Source organism: Pleurodeles waltl, chromosome 3_1, assembly GCF_031143425.1.
Source record: "Pleurodeles waltl isolate 20211129_DDA chromosome 3_1, aPleWal1.hap1.20221129, whole genome shotgun sequence".
Taxonomy (NCBI): domain Eukaryota; kingdom Metazoa; phylum Chordata; class Amphibia; order Caudata; family Salamandridae; genus Pleurodeles; species Pleurodeles waltl.
The window spans coordinates 1,526,893,208-1,526,910,340 of NC_090440.1; the positions used below are offsets into that span (position 1 = coordinate 1,526,893,208).

Consider the following 17,133-nt stretch of genomic DNA (forward strand, 5'->3'; position numbering starts at 1 on the left):
TGTACAGCAGAAATTCTGAGCTCACGTTTTTGAAGGTGCACTTATGTGAGAATGAAGAGAGAGATGACTCTATAAACTAAAATGTTGGCCTAGGATCACACAATTTGAGACCCACTTACTGGTTAAGTACATCAGTGACGGTCGAGTATTATTCAGGTTACTCACCATGCAGGTCTTGTAACAGTTTTATGATTTTCAAGGCCTGTTCTTTAATGTCCACAGGTCCAGGAGAATACTTAAGAATGGCTTGAGGTTGTCTAATATTTATACCTAGCACCTACTTTTGAAGTAGGGGAACTTCCTGGCTGCTGCCACATTTGATTCTAGAAAGGTCTTCCCTTGCCTTGCAAAGCCTCCAAGTAGTCTGGGTTGTTTTAGTGTCGGTGTCCCTCCCCAATTGTCTCACTGTCTGAGAGAGATTCACAAAGGCCAACAGCTAAGCTATTCACAGTCATGTGACCCAGGACACTGGCAGCAGGCAAGAAAATACAGACTTTGTAAAAGTGGCATTTTCAGAATAGACTAAAAATCCGACATTACAATAAAGAGGATTTTTAAGTACAATTTATTTGAACCCAAACATGACATTTCCAGGTGCTTGCAATCAAAGGTTAGCATAGCACTTAAAAAGTATAAGTTAATAACCTAATGTTGTCCAATAGAAGAGATGGGCCTTACCGTAGTGAAAAGCAAATGTAGAAGTTTTTCACTGTCAGCATATGTAACATTTTCAAACACCTGTCCTACTTTTTAAATACAGTGGGATTTTAGGGCCTAGCATAGGGGTGACATATTATTAACCCCTTCTGTGCCGCGGACGTAATGGTTACGTCCTGCGACACAGTGCTGCTGTGCCCAGGACGTAACCATTACGTCCTGGGCACACAGCCCAGAGAAGGCCTCCACCACCCAGGTCAGGGATGGAAGGGGAAGCCCTTCCCCTTCCAACCCCCACCCCGTGATGTCACGCTGATTGTCACAGAGCCTCCCCCATTGCGCTGGAAGCATTTTGCATTTCTCTTCCGATCACGTGGGGGAGGCCGAGAGAGGCTTCAAAGGGAAGGAAACGTATTTCCTTCCCTTTGAAGTCCTTCTCTGCGTTTTTGGCAGCCGGATTGAAAGCAATCCGGCTGTCAAAACACCCACTAGACACCAGGGATGTCTTTTTTGAAAATGAAATTGGCATGGGGGAGCGACCCCTTGGGCAAGGGTCGCTCCCAGGGGGGGCATGTTTTTTTAAGGCCTTTTCGGCCTATTATTAGGCCCAGGGGCAGAAACCTCTAAGCGCCAGGGGTAAAACCACTTTTTTTTTTTTTTTTTTTTTTTAGAGATGGGGAGCGACCCCTTAGGCAAGGGTCAAAATCTACAGGTAGGCACTTTGCAAAAAACACCTGTTTTCTGTCAAAAAATGGGATGTGTCCACGTTGTGTTTTGGGGCATTTCCTGTCGCGGGCGCTAGGCCTACCCACACAAGTGAGGTATTATTTTTATCGGGAGACTTGGGGGAACATAGAATAGCAAAACAAGTGTTATTGCCTGTAGGAGGCTGGACTGGCTTGTAGTGAGTACCAAGGGGTACTTACACCTTGCACCAGGCCCAGTTATCCCTTATTAGTGTATAGGGTGTCTAGCAGCTTAGGCTGATAGATAATGGTAGCTTAGCAGAGCAGCTTAGGCTGAACTAGGAGACGTGTGAAGCTACTACAGTACCACAAGTGTCACTTGCACAATATCATAAGAAAACACAATACACAGTTATACTAAAAATAAAGGTACTTTATTTTTATGACAATATGCCAAAGTATCTTAGAGTGTACCCTCAGTGAGAGGATAGGAAATATACACAAGATATATGTACACAATACAAGAAATATGCAGTATAGTCTTAGAAAACAGTGCAAACAATGTATAGTTACAATAGGATGCAATGGGGACACATAGGGATAGGGGCAACACAAACCATATACTCCAAAAGTGGAATGCGAACCACGAATGGACCCCAAACCTATGTGACCTTGTAGAGGGTCGCTGGGACTATTAGAAAATAGTGGGAGTTAGAAAACTAGCCCTCCCCAAGACCCTGAAAAGTGAGTGCAAAGTGCACTAAAGTTCCCCAGAAGACAAAGAAGTTGTGATAGAGGAATAATGGAGGAAATACACAAACCAACAGTGCAACAACGATGGATTTCCAATCTAGGGTACCTGTGGAACAAGGGGACCAAGTCCAAAAGTCACAAGCAAGTCGGAGATGGGCATATGCCCAGGAAATGCCAGCTGTGGGTGCAAAGAAGCTTCTACTGGACAGAAGAAGCTGAGGTTTCTGCAGGAACGAAAAGGGCTAGAGACTTCCCCTTTGGTGGACGGATCCCATCTCGTCGTGGAGAGTCGTGCAGAAGTGTTTTCCCGCCGAAAGAACGCCAACAAGCCTTGCTAGCTGCAAATCGTGCGGTTAGCGTTTTTGGACGCTGCTGTGGCCCAGGAGGGACCAGGAGGTCGCAAATTGGACCAGGAGGTAGAGGGGACGTCGAGCAAGACAAGGAGCCCTCTCAGCAGCAGGTAGCACCCGGAGAAGTGCCAGAAACAGGCACTACGAAGATGCGTGAAACGGGGCTCACCCGAAGTTACACAAAGGAGTCCCACGTCGCCGGAGACCAACTTAGAAAGTCGTGCAATGCAGGTTAGAGTGCCGTGGACCCAGGCTTGGCTGTGCACAAAGGATTTCCGCCGGAAGTGCACAGGGGCCGGAGTAGCTGCAAAAGTCGCGGTTCCCAGCAATGCAGTCTAGCGAGGTGAGGCAAGGACTTACCTCCACCAAACTTGGACTGAAGAGTCACTGGACTGTGGGGGCCACTTGGACACAGTTGCTGGATTCGAGGGACCTCGCTCGTCGTGCTGAGAGGAGACCCAAGGGACCGGTAATGCAGCTTTTTGGTGCCTGCGGTTGCAGGGGGAAGATTCCGTCGACCCACAGGAGATTTCTTCGGAGCTTCTAGTGCAGAGAGGAGGCAGACTACCCCCACAGCATGCACCACCAGGAAAGCAGTCGAGAAGGCGGCAGGATCAGCGTTACAGAGTTGCAGTAGTCGTCTTTGCTACTTTGTTGCAGTGTTGCAGGCTTCCAGCGCGGTCAGCAGTCGATTCCTTGGCAGAAGGTGAAGAGAGAGATGCAGAGGAACTCTGATGAGCTCTTGCATTCGTTATCTAAAGTTTCCCCAGAGACAGGGACCCTAAATAGCCAGAAAAGAGGGTTTGGCTACCTAGGAGAGAGGATAGGCTAGCAACACCTGAAGGAGCCTATCAGAAGGAGTCTCTGACGTCACCTGGTGAGGTGCAGGTCAGGGGAGTGGTCACTCCCCTTTCCTTTGTCCAGTTTCGCGCCACAGCAGGGCTAAAGGGTCCCTGAACCGGTGTAGACTGGCTTATGCAGAATTGGGCACATCTGTGCCCATGAAAGCATTTCCAGAGGCTGGGGGAGGCTACTCCTCCCCTGCCTTCACACCATTTTCCAAAGGGAGAGGGTGTAACACCCTCTCTCAGAGGAAGTCCTTTGTTCTGCCATCCTGGGACAAGCCTGGCTTGACCCCAAGGGGGCAGAAACCTGTCTGAGGGGTTGGCAGCAGCTGCAGTGAAACCCCAGGAAAGGCAGTTTGTCAGTACCAGGGTCTGTGCTACAGACCACTGGGATCATGGGATTGTGCCAACTATGCCAGGATGGCATAGAGGGGGCAATTCCATGATCATAGACATGTTACATGGCCATATTCGGAGTTACCATTGTGAAGCTACATATAGGTAGTGACCTATATGTAGTGCACGCGTGTAATGGTGTCCCCGCACTCACAAAGTCCGGGGAATTTGCCCTGAACAATGTGGGGGCACCTTGGCTAGTGCCAGGGTGCCCTCACACTAAGTAACTTTGCACCTAACCTTTACCAGGTAAAGGTTAGACATATAGGTGACTTATAAGTTACTTAAGTGCAGTGTAAAATGGCTGTGAAATAACGTGGACGTTATTTCACTCAGGCTGCAGTGGCAGGCCTGTGTAAGAATTGTCAGAGCTCCCTATGGGTGGAAAAAGAAATGCTGCAGCCCATAGGGATCTCCTGGAACCCCAATACCCTGGGTACCTCAGTACCATATACTAGGGAATTATAAGGGTGTTCCAGTAAGCCAATGTAAATTGGTAAAATTGGTCACTAGCCTGTTAGTGACAATTTGAAAGAAATGAGAGAGCATAACTACTGAGGTTCTGGTTAGCAGAGCCTCAGTGAGACAGTTAGGCACCACACAGGGAACACATACATATAGGCCACAACCTTATGAGCACTGGGGTCCTGGCTAGCAGGTTCCCAGTGACACATAACAAACATACTGAAAACATAGTGTTTTCACTATGAGCACTGGGCCCTGGCTAGCAGGATCCCAGTGAGACAGTGAAAACACTCTGACATACACTCACAAACAGGCCAAAAGTGAGGGTAACAAGGCTAGAAAGAGGCTACTTTCTCACATTGCCCCTTGTCTTTCTCTACATTTTTTCCTTCCAAATATAAGAGAGTGTGTAAAAAAGACATCTATTTGAGAAATGCCATGTAATTCACATGCTAGTATGGGCACCCCGGAATTCAGAGATGTGCAAATAACCACTGCTCCTCAACACCTTATCTTGTGCCCATTTTGGAAATACAAAGGTTTTCTTGATAGTTATTTTTTACTCTTTATATTTCAGCAAATGAATTGCTGTATACCCGGTATAGAATGAAAACCCAAGGCAGGGTGCAGGTCATTTATTGGCTCTGGGTACCCAGAGTTCTTGATGAACCTACAAGTCCTATATATCCCCGCAACCAGAAGAGTCCAGCAGACGTAACGGTATATTGCTTTAAAAAATCTGACACTGCAGGAAAAAAGTTAGAGTAAAACGTAGAGAAAAATTGCAGATTTTTTCACCTCAATTTAAATATATTTTTTTTTCAGATGTTATTTTCTATAGGAAACCCTTGTAGGATCTACACAAATTACCCCTTGCCTAAATTCAGAATTGTTTTCTACTTTTCAGAAATGTTTCGGTTTCTGGGATCCAGCATTGGTTTCATGCCCATTTCTATCACTGACTGGAAGGAGGCTGAAAGCACAAAAAAACGTAAAAATGGGGTATGTCCCAGTAAAATGGCATAATTGTGTTGAAAAATTGGGTTTTCTGATTCAAGTCTGCCTGTTCCTGAAAGCTGGGAAGCTGGTGATTTTAGCACCGTAAACCCTTTGTTGATGCCATTTCCAGCGAAAAAACCACAAGCTTTTTTCTGCAGCCCCTTTTTCCCATTTTTTTTTTTTAAACAAAATGTTCACTGTATTTTTTGGCTAATCCTTGGCCTCCTTCTGGGGAACCCACAAAGTCTGGGTACCTCTAGAATCCCTAGGATGTTGGAAAAAAAAGGACGCAAATTTGGCGTGGGTAGCTTATGTGAACAAAAAGTTATGAGGGCCTAAGCGCGAACTGCCCCAAATAGCCAAAAAAAGGCTCGGCACACGAGGGGGAAAAGGCCTAAAAAGGAAGATTTAGGCCTGGCAAAAGATTTATTTTTCTAGGTTGAAAGTGCAGCTTTAAAACTGCACTACAGGCTACAGTGACAGCCTAAGCCAAGTTTTTAAATGGGTACTGTAGTGAAGGGCACAGTGTTCTCCTGGCCCAACAGTAGCGTTTAGTTTACAAGCTCTGAGTACCATGTACTACTACCATATAGGGACTTACAAGTAAGTTAAATGTGCCAGTCAGGTGTAAGTCAGTTGTACCTTGTTTTAGGGAAAGAACACAGGCACTTTAGCACTGGTTAGCAGTGGTGAAGTGCACATAGTCCTAAGGCCAATAAAACATAATTCAGAACACAGCAAGGTTGAAGGCAAACAATTTGGAGCAGACCCCGCAAAGAGGGGCCAGACCAATACAGTGAATTTGTTTACAGGGCCAATCTTTGAAGTGAATCTGTCCTTTACAGTGGATATTGCCCTGCTAGAATTTCCTGCTTAAAACCTTGAGGCATCAAACCACTGTGTTATGTGATCTAGCAAGTCAGGAGCAGAGGAGGTCTGTATATTCAGGGTATACAGATTCAGAAGACATGTTTCCTATACATCTAACAACTCACACACAACAAAATATTTCCATCCTAGGCCTCTCCTGTATGTATCTGGCCCTACGATTACTCCATATCACTATATCCCTTGAAAAAGATGTTTAATTTGAGGAGTACATCTGGCCAACTCCATTATTTGGCTAGATTAGTGTGGTAAAATTGTGTTGCAAAAATGCAGTTGCCACATTTGTTGACCTAAAAACGACAGTACCTTGTGTCCTTTAGTATAATTGTGAAGAGCCTGGGCAGTCCATGTTATTATCATCATGGAGCCGCCTAACCTGGATTGCTTCATTCGTCATGTCGCTGTCTCACTTATTTGTACATTGTAATTAACTAAACAAACCCTAATTAATCCTTCCTGTGGTATAAAACCCATGGTGTTCTGAACTTACTCTAAAAACATAATTTCTGTCATGTCCATAAATGCTGACATTCTAATGGTCAGGAAACAAGGCAATACTACCGCTTCTCTCACTACCACATTCTGACCTTGTTGCACATCTCCGGATGCCAAAAAACAACCTTTGAAAAAGCACCACAGAAGGAGTGCTGGCACTGTAAGGCTGCACCTCCAGTGGAACGTCCTGGGGCAAGGGGATATCAGGAGGACCAGCCTAGATTTCAGTAGGGCTCCACCAGACTGGATAGGGAGGGTATCATGGGCTTAGAGTTCAGGGGCAGGCTGCAGACCAGTCAGCCCCTCTAATGAGGTTTTTATCCTCTCTAAGCATATTCCTGATGCAAAAATCTATCAACTGTACTCTTGCACACAGCCGTGAGATAGTACAGGAAATATCAGTTCTTTATTTTCAGTGCTCCATCACGATTTACTAGACTCCCCCCAAGTGAGTCAGTAATGTGGCCACTGTGAGTTAATTCCCATCAGCCCATGCAGGACTTGATTCCATATGGTGGTCATTTCCCTTCAGTAATGTTGCTATCTGTCGAACCAAATGTCGACCATGTTTAGGGAAGCAAAGAAGTGCAACTTGTCTTCTTTAATCACTTTAATTTTAACAGGGAAAAGCAGCTGTATTTCAGCTTTTTCCTCAGTCTCTGCTTCACTGCCTCAAAGGATTTGCTCTGATGCTAGACCTGTTGTTCCTAATCAGTGAACAGAGCTTCATAATTAGCAGTTGTGCTTGGTGTGGTCAGTTGTAGGATTGTGTCTCTCAGAAATTCAGAAAAATAGTTACAAAGCTCACTCTTCAAGTGTCTCGAGGGGCTGATCACACTGGATTGGCCCTAGCAGCAGTCTTTGTTATGAGCCAAAGGTTACAGCACCAGACGTCATCAGGAGCACATAGAGACTATCCTGTTGAAAGGATCTCTGCATTATTCCAGCATCAAGAGTGTCTGCTGTAGTGTACTCTTCAGTTACTCCTAGTTGCTGATTACTGATGGAAAGTTCCGGATAAATGTAGGAATGTTGTGATTCTGTCAAAGCGGTAACATACAACAGCCGATAGGCCATCTTGTCGGCCACAGCCCGTGATGATACAGTTTAAAATGATAATGATGTATAAGATGCATCTTAGGTTACTTAGCTGCTTGTTTTGCCTCAGACCTACATAACATTGCTCTCGGTTATAATGCGACAAACGTACTGCTTGTATTGTATGCTCTGGTGTGTAGTAATGTAGGCTTCTCCTTTTTGGCCCATGAAGAAATGCTTATGAGTACCCCTGGCATAACGCAATGGCTCCTAGTACAGATTATGGAGTGTGCATGTATTTTTTCACCTGTGCCGTGTATTGGGCATAAAGTTGAACTTTGGGGGTTGCACTTAAGCGCACATATGAAATGTTACTCTAAAGCTGGATGAGGTTGACATGCTTCCTAATTTGCCTGGTCATGAGATTCTATTTTTACTGTGGTGTCTCACAGAAAAGGAGAGCTCTTAAAAATCGATTTCAATGTTATTAGAGACCACGGCTTGCTTTGGACATGGTTTTTGTACAGGGTATAACGTTGACTAACATTGTGTAAAGCTCGAATGCCCTGAAGAGTGTCCAGGTGCCACTATCCCTGGGACCTAGGGTACCACTGTTTGGATGTGCTAGAATAGCACTGATTTTAGAGAGCATGGTCTAATTTACATATACCCCCTGCTTGTGTTTCCTAATCTTCGCAACAAATACTCCTCCTGCTTGACCATGCAAAGCATGTTTGCAGCTAAACTTTTTCTTAATATGACGTTTACAGCCTTTAACTAATTTGATTTTTTTTTCTGAAATCGTAATAGGTGGTTTTGATGGAGGTTATGGGGGCTCCTCGATGGGTGGCGGAGGATACACCCAGTCACCTGGTGGGTTTGGATCACCTGCAGGTACCCAAGGCGAAAAGAAATCGGTACGTTGTTTGTGTTTGTATCCAGTTTTTCTGCTTTTTCCTAATTAGCATAGATCCAGTGGGACATGCCACTTTAAAGACTCTTTAATTCTGGTAAGAACACTCCCTTCTCTTGCTATACTTTAGCACCAGGTTAAACTGCTCTCTACTAAGATTATGGAGCTGGTCTTTAATACATTGCTGCAGAATACCTCTTATTCTTCGCTCATTTTGGTTCTTAGCCATTTTTCTTTTTCCATCTCCCTTAATCCCCCCCCCCCCCCCCCCAAATAACATAACCTTACAAAGGGTAACAATAGCAAGACATTCACTTATCCATGTTCATGGAGCAGGCTATACATGCTTTCCAGATTATGCTGTGTTTTTTTAGGGCAACCTCCCGATTTGTATACATATTCCTCAGCCTTGGCGCAATAGCCCATAACGTTAATCCATGCCATCAAAGGGTGCCTGCACGACCCCCCAGTAGCAGGCTATGTCTCTGTTGGCAAAGAGGAGTCCCATGACCAACAGGAGTCTAGTGTACTTGCTACACCTGCCAGTCTCCACCTCACCCCCATTCGTCTATTAGTCCCAACAGCATAATTGTGGGCTCTAGTATCACTGGCCTTTCCACTACCAAAGACAGTATGCCGCGTATCATACACCAATACTTTTGTATTATTGGGCATTTCCAAATGGTATGAAAGTCACTTCATATTGCCACCCTACATCTTAAACAGTGTTGGTCTAGGCCACGTTTCATTTTACTCAGTTGCGATATGCTTAGTACACCCGGTGCTGGTATTTAAGTTGAATCAGCCTTAGTCTCATGGAGACAGCTAGAACTCTGGTGGCATCCTTACCTTTATCCAATCCTCCTCCTCCAGAACATCCTGGAGTAAACATATGTCAGAGCCTGAACATTTCTAGGAGAGAGTGGGCTGCCTTTCGCTTGTTAGGGTTGTTGAGGCCTCTGACATTGAGGCTTGTGATTTTAACTTCGAGGGTGGCTTGTCAGGGAGATGTGCCAAGCGATCCCCTCCTTAACAGAGAAAGTGTTAGGCTAACAAGATGCAGGGACCATAGGTTTATGGCCCATAACGTATCCAGTTCCGAGATGTCACTATACCACTATAACTTGTGAAGGAATGAGTACCAGATAACTATAAAAGGAAAAGAACAAAATGCAAAAGTCAGTAAGTTGAATAAGTCCATCTACAATGGTAAGTCACACAGTTGATCTGGCTGCCCCTCCCCCCCACCCCGAGAGCTCCATGTTATGTTTTGTAAGTTTATTTTTGCCTGGTGCTCTAGTAGGCTGGGATAACATGTCCCTGAGGGGTCCTTCCTTTTTGGTCCTGGCCGTTGACATACTGAAGGGACCCCAGTGGGAGGGGTGAGGGAGGGTATAGCGAGTTGGCCGCCGAGGGCCGTGTAAATGATCTGTGTGGTCTTCCGGCTCCCTGGTGCAGCGCCAGAGGGAGTGTTTTGAGGGGTGGGTGCCCCAGGCAATGCAGGTAGCTCAGCTCTCCATACCCACCACCGACCTCCCCCTCCTTGATGGCAGGGACTCCTCCCCCCCCCCCCCCCCCCCCCCCCCCCCCCAACCAAAAAAAGCAAAACCCCATCAGCCCCCGGATAGGTACCGCAGAGGGGGCAGAGGTTCAGGTGTGCTTGCTGTCCAGGGGGTCAGGGTGCTCTAAATATGGGCAGAGTTGTTGCTCTGAAGTGTGATTCCTTTGCCCCCAGGGTCTGCGAACATAAGCAGGCAGGGGCCATCTCAGAACCGGGAGTCCCGTAAGTGGCCACAGTTCTTGGCCATCTCACTCCCCTGGCTCCAGCAGCTATGGCAATGTTGGCCCATCTGGGGTGGGTCTGTTCTCTTGTGTCTGTGGGCTGGGGGAGCTCTTACAGTAGCTGCAGATGCGGCCTCTTCCAAAATGCCCCCGGTAGGGGCCACATGGCACTGATGCTGGAGGGAAGCCTCCAGACTTCTCCTGCACTCACCCCTGCTGTCCGTAGGGATCTAGGCAGCACCACACGCACGTCCCCGTGGGTTGACTGCAGCACCGGGGACGGCTCCTCGGACGCCTGAGGGCCTCCAGGCAATCAGTGTCAGGCCAAGGGAGTCCCCGGGGTACTATGAGCAAGGTTCTGGTCTCCGCTGGGGGGCTGCACGAAGGGTCCTGGGTGCCGCTTACTTGGGCCAACGTACAGGGTTCTGCGCAGCCTCTCCCAACTCCAGCTAGCCGGCCAGGGATGGAGAGACAGAAAAGAGCTTCTCAGCAGTCTACCATCTTGGCCACGGCCCCATGGCGGAATCTTCAACAGGTTTCACAGTGTTAGCATAACCCAAAATACATTGGCGACAGCAGCCTGACAATCCTAGGAGAGTATGCATTTGCCCAGTAACTGGATATGGTAACTTAAGAATAGCTTGGATGCGGTTCACAGCAATATTTTAAACAAAATATTGAATATGGTGTGAACAGAGCTGTAGTTTTTCCCTGCAGGTTTTGTGTTCATGTTTTGCTGGTCCATTGAGCAGATATGGTGAATCACGTTTGGGGTGGCCCACAAAATCAGACACAGTAAATCATTGATTCTCAGAACTTAGAGCACTACAGAAGAAAGCAGAATCTAAACCAGTCACAGTAAAACTGATTCTTGTAAACAATACAAGAAAGAACAATGGTTTAGTTTGGTGCAACAGGTAAACTAGGTGACACAACAGCATTAATGGCTTACAGGTCTTGAGCAGATAGCTATGTTTCTGCACAAGATTTTTTAAATCTAAATCATAGGAGTATTGTTAATGCTAACAGTGGACATCAAAATATTTTGTTTTTGTAAGGCAGCAATAACAGGAAAGGATTCTCTCCTCTTTTACAGTTCAAAGAGGTACCGGGTTATTCAAGGAAGCCTTTTCATGGGATTGAATCGCATTTTAACAGGCTCAGCAGTCAAAGTTAATCCAATATCACTAGCGTGTGGGAACCACAAAGATGAAGGGACTTGTGCTTAGACATCACACGTCGTAGGGAGAAACATTTATATCATCATTGGCAACAGCAAAACATTCAGTTTCACTTAATATGCCTTAAATCACATTATTTTCAACTAATAAAGACACCATCACTAGTGCAATACACGGTGCAATTCAGTGTACGTGGAAGATTCTTCACCAGTAAGTTAGCCAGGGAGGAGGTCTTTAGCGGGAAAGCATGTTGATCTGTATGTAGTTAGATCAAAGGAGATGCACAGCTCTGTTGAAGAACAGGCAAGAGAACAAAGTTTAAACAAGAAAAGAGGGTAATCCCATAGCAGCACATCTCCAATCTGAGGGTATGCAACCATAAGCACACACCCTTTTTCAAAGCAGACTGTCATCAACATCAGTTTCAGAGCTTGCTACCAATAGTCGTCTCGGCAAGGAGCCGTAGTGGGGATATGGATGGAGGAGTCATGCAAGCCACACACACCCCTAGGCTTCAGATTTTTGCCTATATGAGAAGGAGGTGATCGAGCCCACGAATCTGCCCCTACATCAGCAGGAAAGCGGGTAGAGGGGGAAAGAAAGGCCTGGAATCAGTGGCTAGTGCAGCGATCCCACCACGGTCTCTTGTCTTCGGAAATGCAAGTGAGGTGAGATCAAGTTTGTGTCGTGGTGACAGGGAGGCAAGCAGGGCCCTCCACCAGTCCCCGCTGTTTGCAGAGGAGAACCAGAGAAGGGAAGCAAATCTAGGCATCATAGCAGTTAATGCACACTTGGGCTGGTGCAAGTTAGTCCATCAGGATGGATGTGAGGCAAGTGGGAAATGGTAAGTGGTTGCTTGTTATGGTGAAAGGGGAGGAAAGAGATGGTGGGAGTGCCTAGTGGAAGAGGAGAATGCTTGCAGAGCCGTATGCTAGGTAAAATCATTCAGCTGCAGTGCATTGCGGTATGTGTAGAATTGGTCTAAGTAATTGGGAGTAGGGGAGCAGTTGTTTTTCTGGGGCAGTGGATAACTAATTGACTGCATGGATAAGGAAGGATTGATTCAAGAATCTAATAGGTGGCAAGAAAATTGAGAAAGAAGCTTTGATGTTACCTGTTATCTACATTTTCTGTTTAAACTTTATTTCAGCGTTCACGGTCTCAGCAGATTGTCCCATGTACAGTCTCCCAGTTGCTCTCCGCCTCTGTAGTTGCTGAGGTTTTTCACATCGGAGAAGTGGAACTTTCACAGGTAATGGAAGATTGCCAACGAAATATGACCTACACATGTCAAAATAATTCTTAGAGATTGCTTAATTAAAAAAAAATAATCCAAGTAGCTTGCACAGAATAATATTGGGCCTTGTGGACTAGGAAGTGCTAAAAAAATAAGAACTAGAACAACCCATTCCAAAGTGCTTACATATTTCGTAATATTAGTTGATTGATTTTTCTCAAAGGTGTAAGTATTCATGGCTCTGCATGAATGATATAAGGCTGGTGTAGAGCCCATGAGAAATGAGCACCGGCGAAGCCAATATGACTGGAATGCATTTTGAGTCGTGGCTAAACATGAAAAAAAATCAACTGCTGTGGGAAAACAAAAGAGAAAACGTGTGACATTTGTTTTCCCTGTGTATTTTATCTATGACAAAAATAATTTAAACTGTGGTGAGCCTGAGTACTTTGGAGATGTAAAAGGGAGGTCCCCAAACTTTGCAGTGCAAGCCCTCCATAGGAGGTAGAGTATTACACCAAATTCACCAAACCATTAAACATTGAGAGACAAGTACTCCTCTGGGTGGAGTCACTGCTCACTTTGTGTATTTTAAAAAACTGGTAACAGATCTAGGAGCCAGATGTGCAGTCACGCCACACCTAAAAATGTATAAGAAGTAAAAGTGAGATGTCCCTTTAGTTAAGTGTCATTTTGTGGATTGAAATTAGAAATGTTGAGCTCTGCTGCGCATATATGATTGATATTAAGCTCTTGGTCCTTGGACACTTAAGCAGGAGTTTCTCAAAGCAGTAAGCCCTCTAGTGGACCGACCCTTAACGGCTGATTGTATCTACAACTTTGATGCAGCTTCTTGAAGATCCCCTGAGTCTTCCACTTCAAACTCCTTTTCTAAGTGGTCTTGGCCAGAACCCCACATCTTGATTGCTGTCATTTTCCCTCTAATAATTAGCTTTGTGAAATCTCAGAGGATTTTTCTCCCAACTTCACCTCCTCCAGTTTCTGTAAAATACAGTTTTTGCCTATTGCTATTCTGTCCGTGTAATTTGGTGCCTGCCAGAAGCATCTTCAACCTAGCATCTGCCCAAGGGTGGTACTCTGTAATTTAAACTTCAGGTATACGTTTACTGGATCATGAGCTTTCACGAAACTCCTCCACATATCTGCACCCATAAGAACATTTATCACAGTTTGTGTGTCTATATAATCCATGCATGCATAGAAACCATACTAAACTCTGCTTATGGGGGAAAGATGTTGCAAGAACCCTATATAATACACTGTAAGACAGACCGAAATAGGTTGAGATCGTTTTTTGTTCTCCCTAATACACCAACACACCACACTTTGCGCCTGCACAGGAAAAGAACTGGTTGAGAAAAACCTTGACCATAGCTTACTGTGATATTCCTGTGTTAAGTCTTCTGAAGGCGACCTGTCTGATGTCTTTACCCAATCAGAAGGGCCAAACCTGTGCACGTTTATTGGAGGCCTAAAGCACCTTTGCATTATAGAAACAAACCTTGTCATAGTTGCATTTTTCCTGTATTCTAGCCCCAGTCCTCACTTGCATACCCACCAGCATCACCATGCTTGGGAAATTTGCCTTATTTACCTCTCTGAATGGGAACCCCAATGATAAAACAAAACCATGTAATTTGTATTCTGCATTCAGAAGGACTGTACCAACTCTCCCCCTCGCATTTGGTTGCCATACCTGCACTTGGATTCCATGCCCAAAATTATCTTGCCCTGCAGCCCATCCATGTCAATCACTTCTTGTAGAAGAGTCTTTTATGGTGTTCATAATTTGACTTCAAGCGAAGGACCCGAGGCGTGTGGCTTTGCCCTAGGGGTGTGTGGCTTTGATGATTGGTGGGATGGGAGGAGGATACATGTCTTTGCCTAGGGGAGGGGGGAGCATGGATTTTGAGCGGCGTCATCAGCGGTGTGTCTGGCTTACTGATGTTAATCTGCGCGGGTGCATACATTGATAGTTTTGGTTTCCTTGGGTGGCTCCGTGATCCTGCACATAGACATTACCTTTGCCAATCAGTTAAACAAATATACATAAATACAGTTATCTGGTTTGTGTGTAACCTGTGGCGAGCCGTGTCAGTGCATTTTTCCTATCTTAATCTGCCCTTTTAATATTGGACATCTGCCAGGTGATGAAGTCCAGGGCTGTGGCTTTTCAGTGCATGGTAACCAAAGGCATTTCTGCCAAGTATTTATTTCCCTATCCTATCATACTACAGGAGATTGTCATTCTTTATTCCAAGGAGGTATATTTTTTCATTATGAGAATGTATTGCCCAGTTCAAGTCCAGCACAGGTCTTTGCTTCCTGAATAGTTTAATCTATCATGTGTACACATCCACATTTGCCTTGGCAAGTTGCAGCTGTTCTGGGTCCTCGCTCTGCAATGCAAAGCCATAAGGGAAAATGAATACATTTAAACATTCTTTTAATGGCACATAACAAAAGCACAGCTATGCAGAGAAGAATATTAAACTTGGGCTGTCGTAATTCATTATTACTGTGAATGCTCATAAATGATATTGCCACATGGAAAGGAGATGCAGACTGTGCAGATCTGACTAACTAGTTTACTACAGTACCAAGACAAGCCAACTACCACATTTAACCTTAACAGCTTTAGCAACTGGGAGAATAGTAAGCCTGTGAGACCTGGTGTACAACAAGGTATCCACCACAAAACCTGGATCGGATACCAGGCGAGCGTGGTAAACACAAAGGTTACAAGCAAGGTTATTGTAAAATCTGCATCACCCTCAACTGTACTCTATGATTACCCCTCTTCCCGCTAAACAACGTTAGCCAACTGTCTGAAAAAGCAGTCTGTACAGCCCTGAACAATTTATTCCTCAGATGGTGTTTGACACGCATCTTAGTGTGGTAAAGAGCTGAGGGTTGAGGTGCAAAGTTGATCAAGGACACAGTTGTGAGGAAGCAGCAGGGAGAGGAGCTTAAGGTGAAAGAGGCACAGGTACTGGAAACGTCCATGGAAGAGTTTGGGTTTGATAGACTTAATTCATAGCTGCTCAGGGACATGAGAGAGGAGAGTGTCGGGGAAAGAGAAGCGCTTAAGTAAATTACCAGGAACGGCTCCAGAGAGCAGGTTGGAAAGAAGGGATAGGGGCTCTGTGGCGATGAAGTGATTGAGGAAATTGGGTAAATAGGGTTAGTTCCTAGGAAAAAGAAGGGCCAAGTGGGGAGGAAGAGGCTTGTCTGCAATGGAGAAGTCAGTATTGGGAACCAAAACATAGGAAGCTTTTGCTAGGTTTAGCAGTGCTGCAGAAAGAAACTGGGATCATGCAGCTAGGGTGATGTCTGTCCCAGAAGTAAAGAGAAGGGCAGTGAGTGGTGGAGTCAGGAGGACCCAGGGAGAAAGAAGTGGTAGGGTGGCAGGGTAGTTGCGAATGAGTTGCAGAAGGTGTGCACGCTTGAACAAAACTTCAGTGGGACTGACAGGATGGGCAAAGGTAGAGAGGCCCCCAAATTATGTAGTGAGGAGGACTAAGTCAGGCGAGCCATAAAACTTACCCTTCCAGGTTTGTAAGCATACCGGGATAAGTAACAAGGGGCCTAGTGTCAAGGTCTAGGACTGGCATAAACTAGTGATGTCGAAACAGAGCCCCAGACCTGGAGGTCATGGAGAGGAGACACGCAAATAGCAACAAAGTAGAGAATAGATTTTATTTATACTACTCTTGCTAACACCCTTAATTGAACTATTGCAGGATGCATTTTCTATCCTGTTAGGCTCAGGCGTTCTACACACAAAAACATACTTACTTGAGTTTCACCTTCGTACTCTAGATCCATTTGTAACAATTTATTTGGTATCTGTCAAGCTAAGGAATTTTCCTTGGGTTAATCGCATTAACACCGGTGCAACAATGCGAAGCTATTCAAAATAATTGTCCCCGGTCATTAACTTGCTGCTTTCTCATCTTTCTGGCCTAGCGCAACTGCGTTCTCCCAGCATATCATGCGAACAATACAAGGTGTGTGTGTGTGTGTGTATATAAATATATTAAATATTCCTAAATTTTTTCTTCTTCCCTTATCCAATGTAGGTGACTGTTGTTGGAGTAATCCGACATGCTGAGAAGGCACCGACTAACATCATGTACAAAGTCGATGACATGACGGCAGCTCCGATGGACGTGAGGCAGTGGGTGGATACTGATGTAAGCGCAAACCTTGCTGGTGGCCGTGCCCTGTATTTCTCGGGTGTCGGGTGTCTGCTTTTGTGTCGAGTGACAGGATGTCGATCATGTCTCATCAAGTCAGACCTTTTCATCAGACAGAAGTGTTTCCGATCTTTATCTATATTAGAGTGATGTTGGGAAATGTACTATTTTGCTTCTGCGATAGTTCGAATGAAACACTTATATATTAAATTTTGAGTTCCAGTACCA

At 45.3% G+C, this 17,133-nt stretch overlaps 1 protein-coding gene across 1 annotated transcript in view; it reads left to right on the plus strand.

Annotated features, from left to right (window-relative positions):
• Positions 1–17,133, plus strand: part of RPA2 (replication protein A2) — a 66,642-nt gene that overhangs the window by 28,919 nt on the left and 20,590 nt on the right. The window contains exons 2-4 of the mRNA XM_069225107.1: positions 8,383–8,489; positions 12,599–12,700; positions 16,789–16,902. Coding sequence (XP_069081208.1) covers positions 8,383–8,489; positions 12,599–12,700; positions 16,789–16,902 — 323 coding nt within the window. The remainder of the gene's footprint in view (positions 1–8,382; positions 8,490–12,598; positions 12,701–16,788; positions 16,903–17,133) is intronic.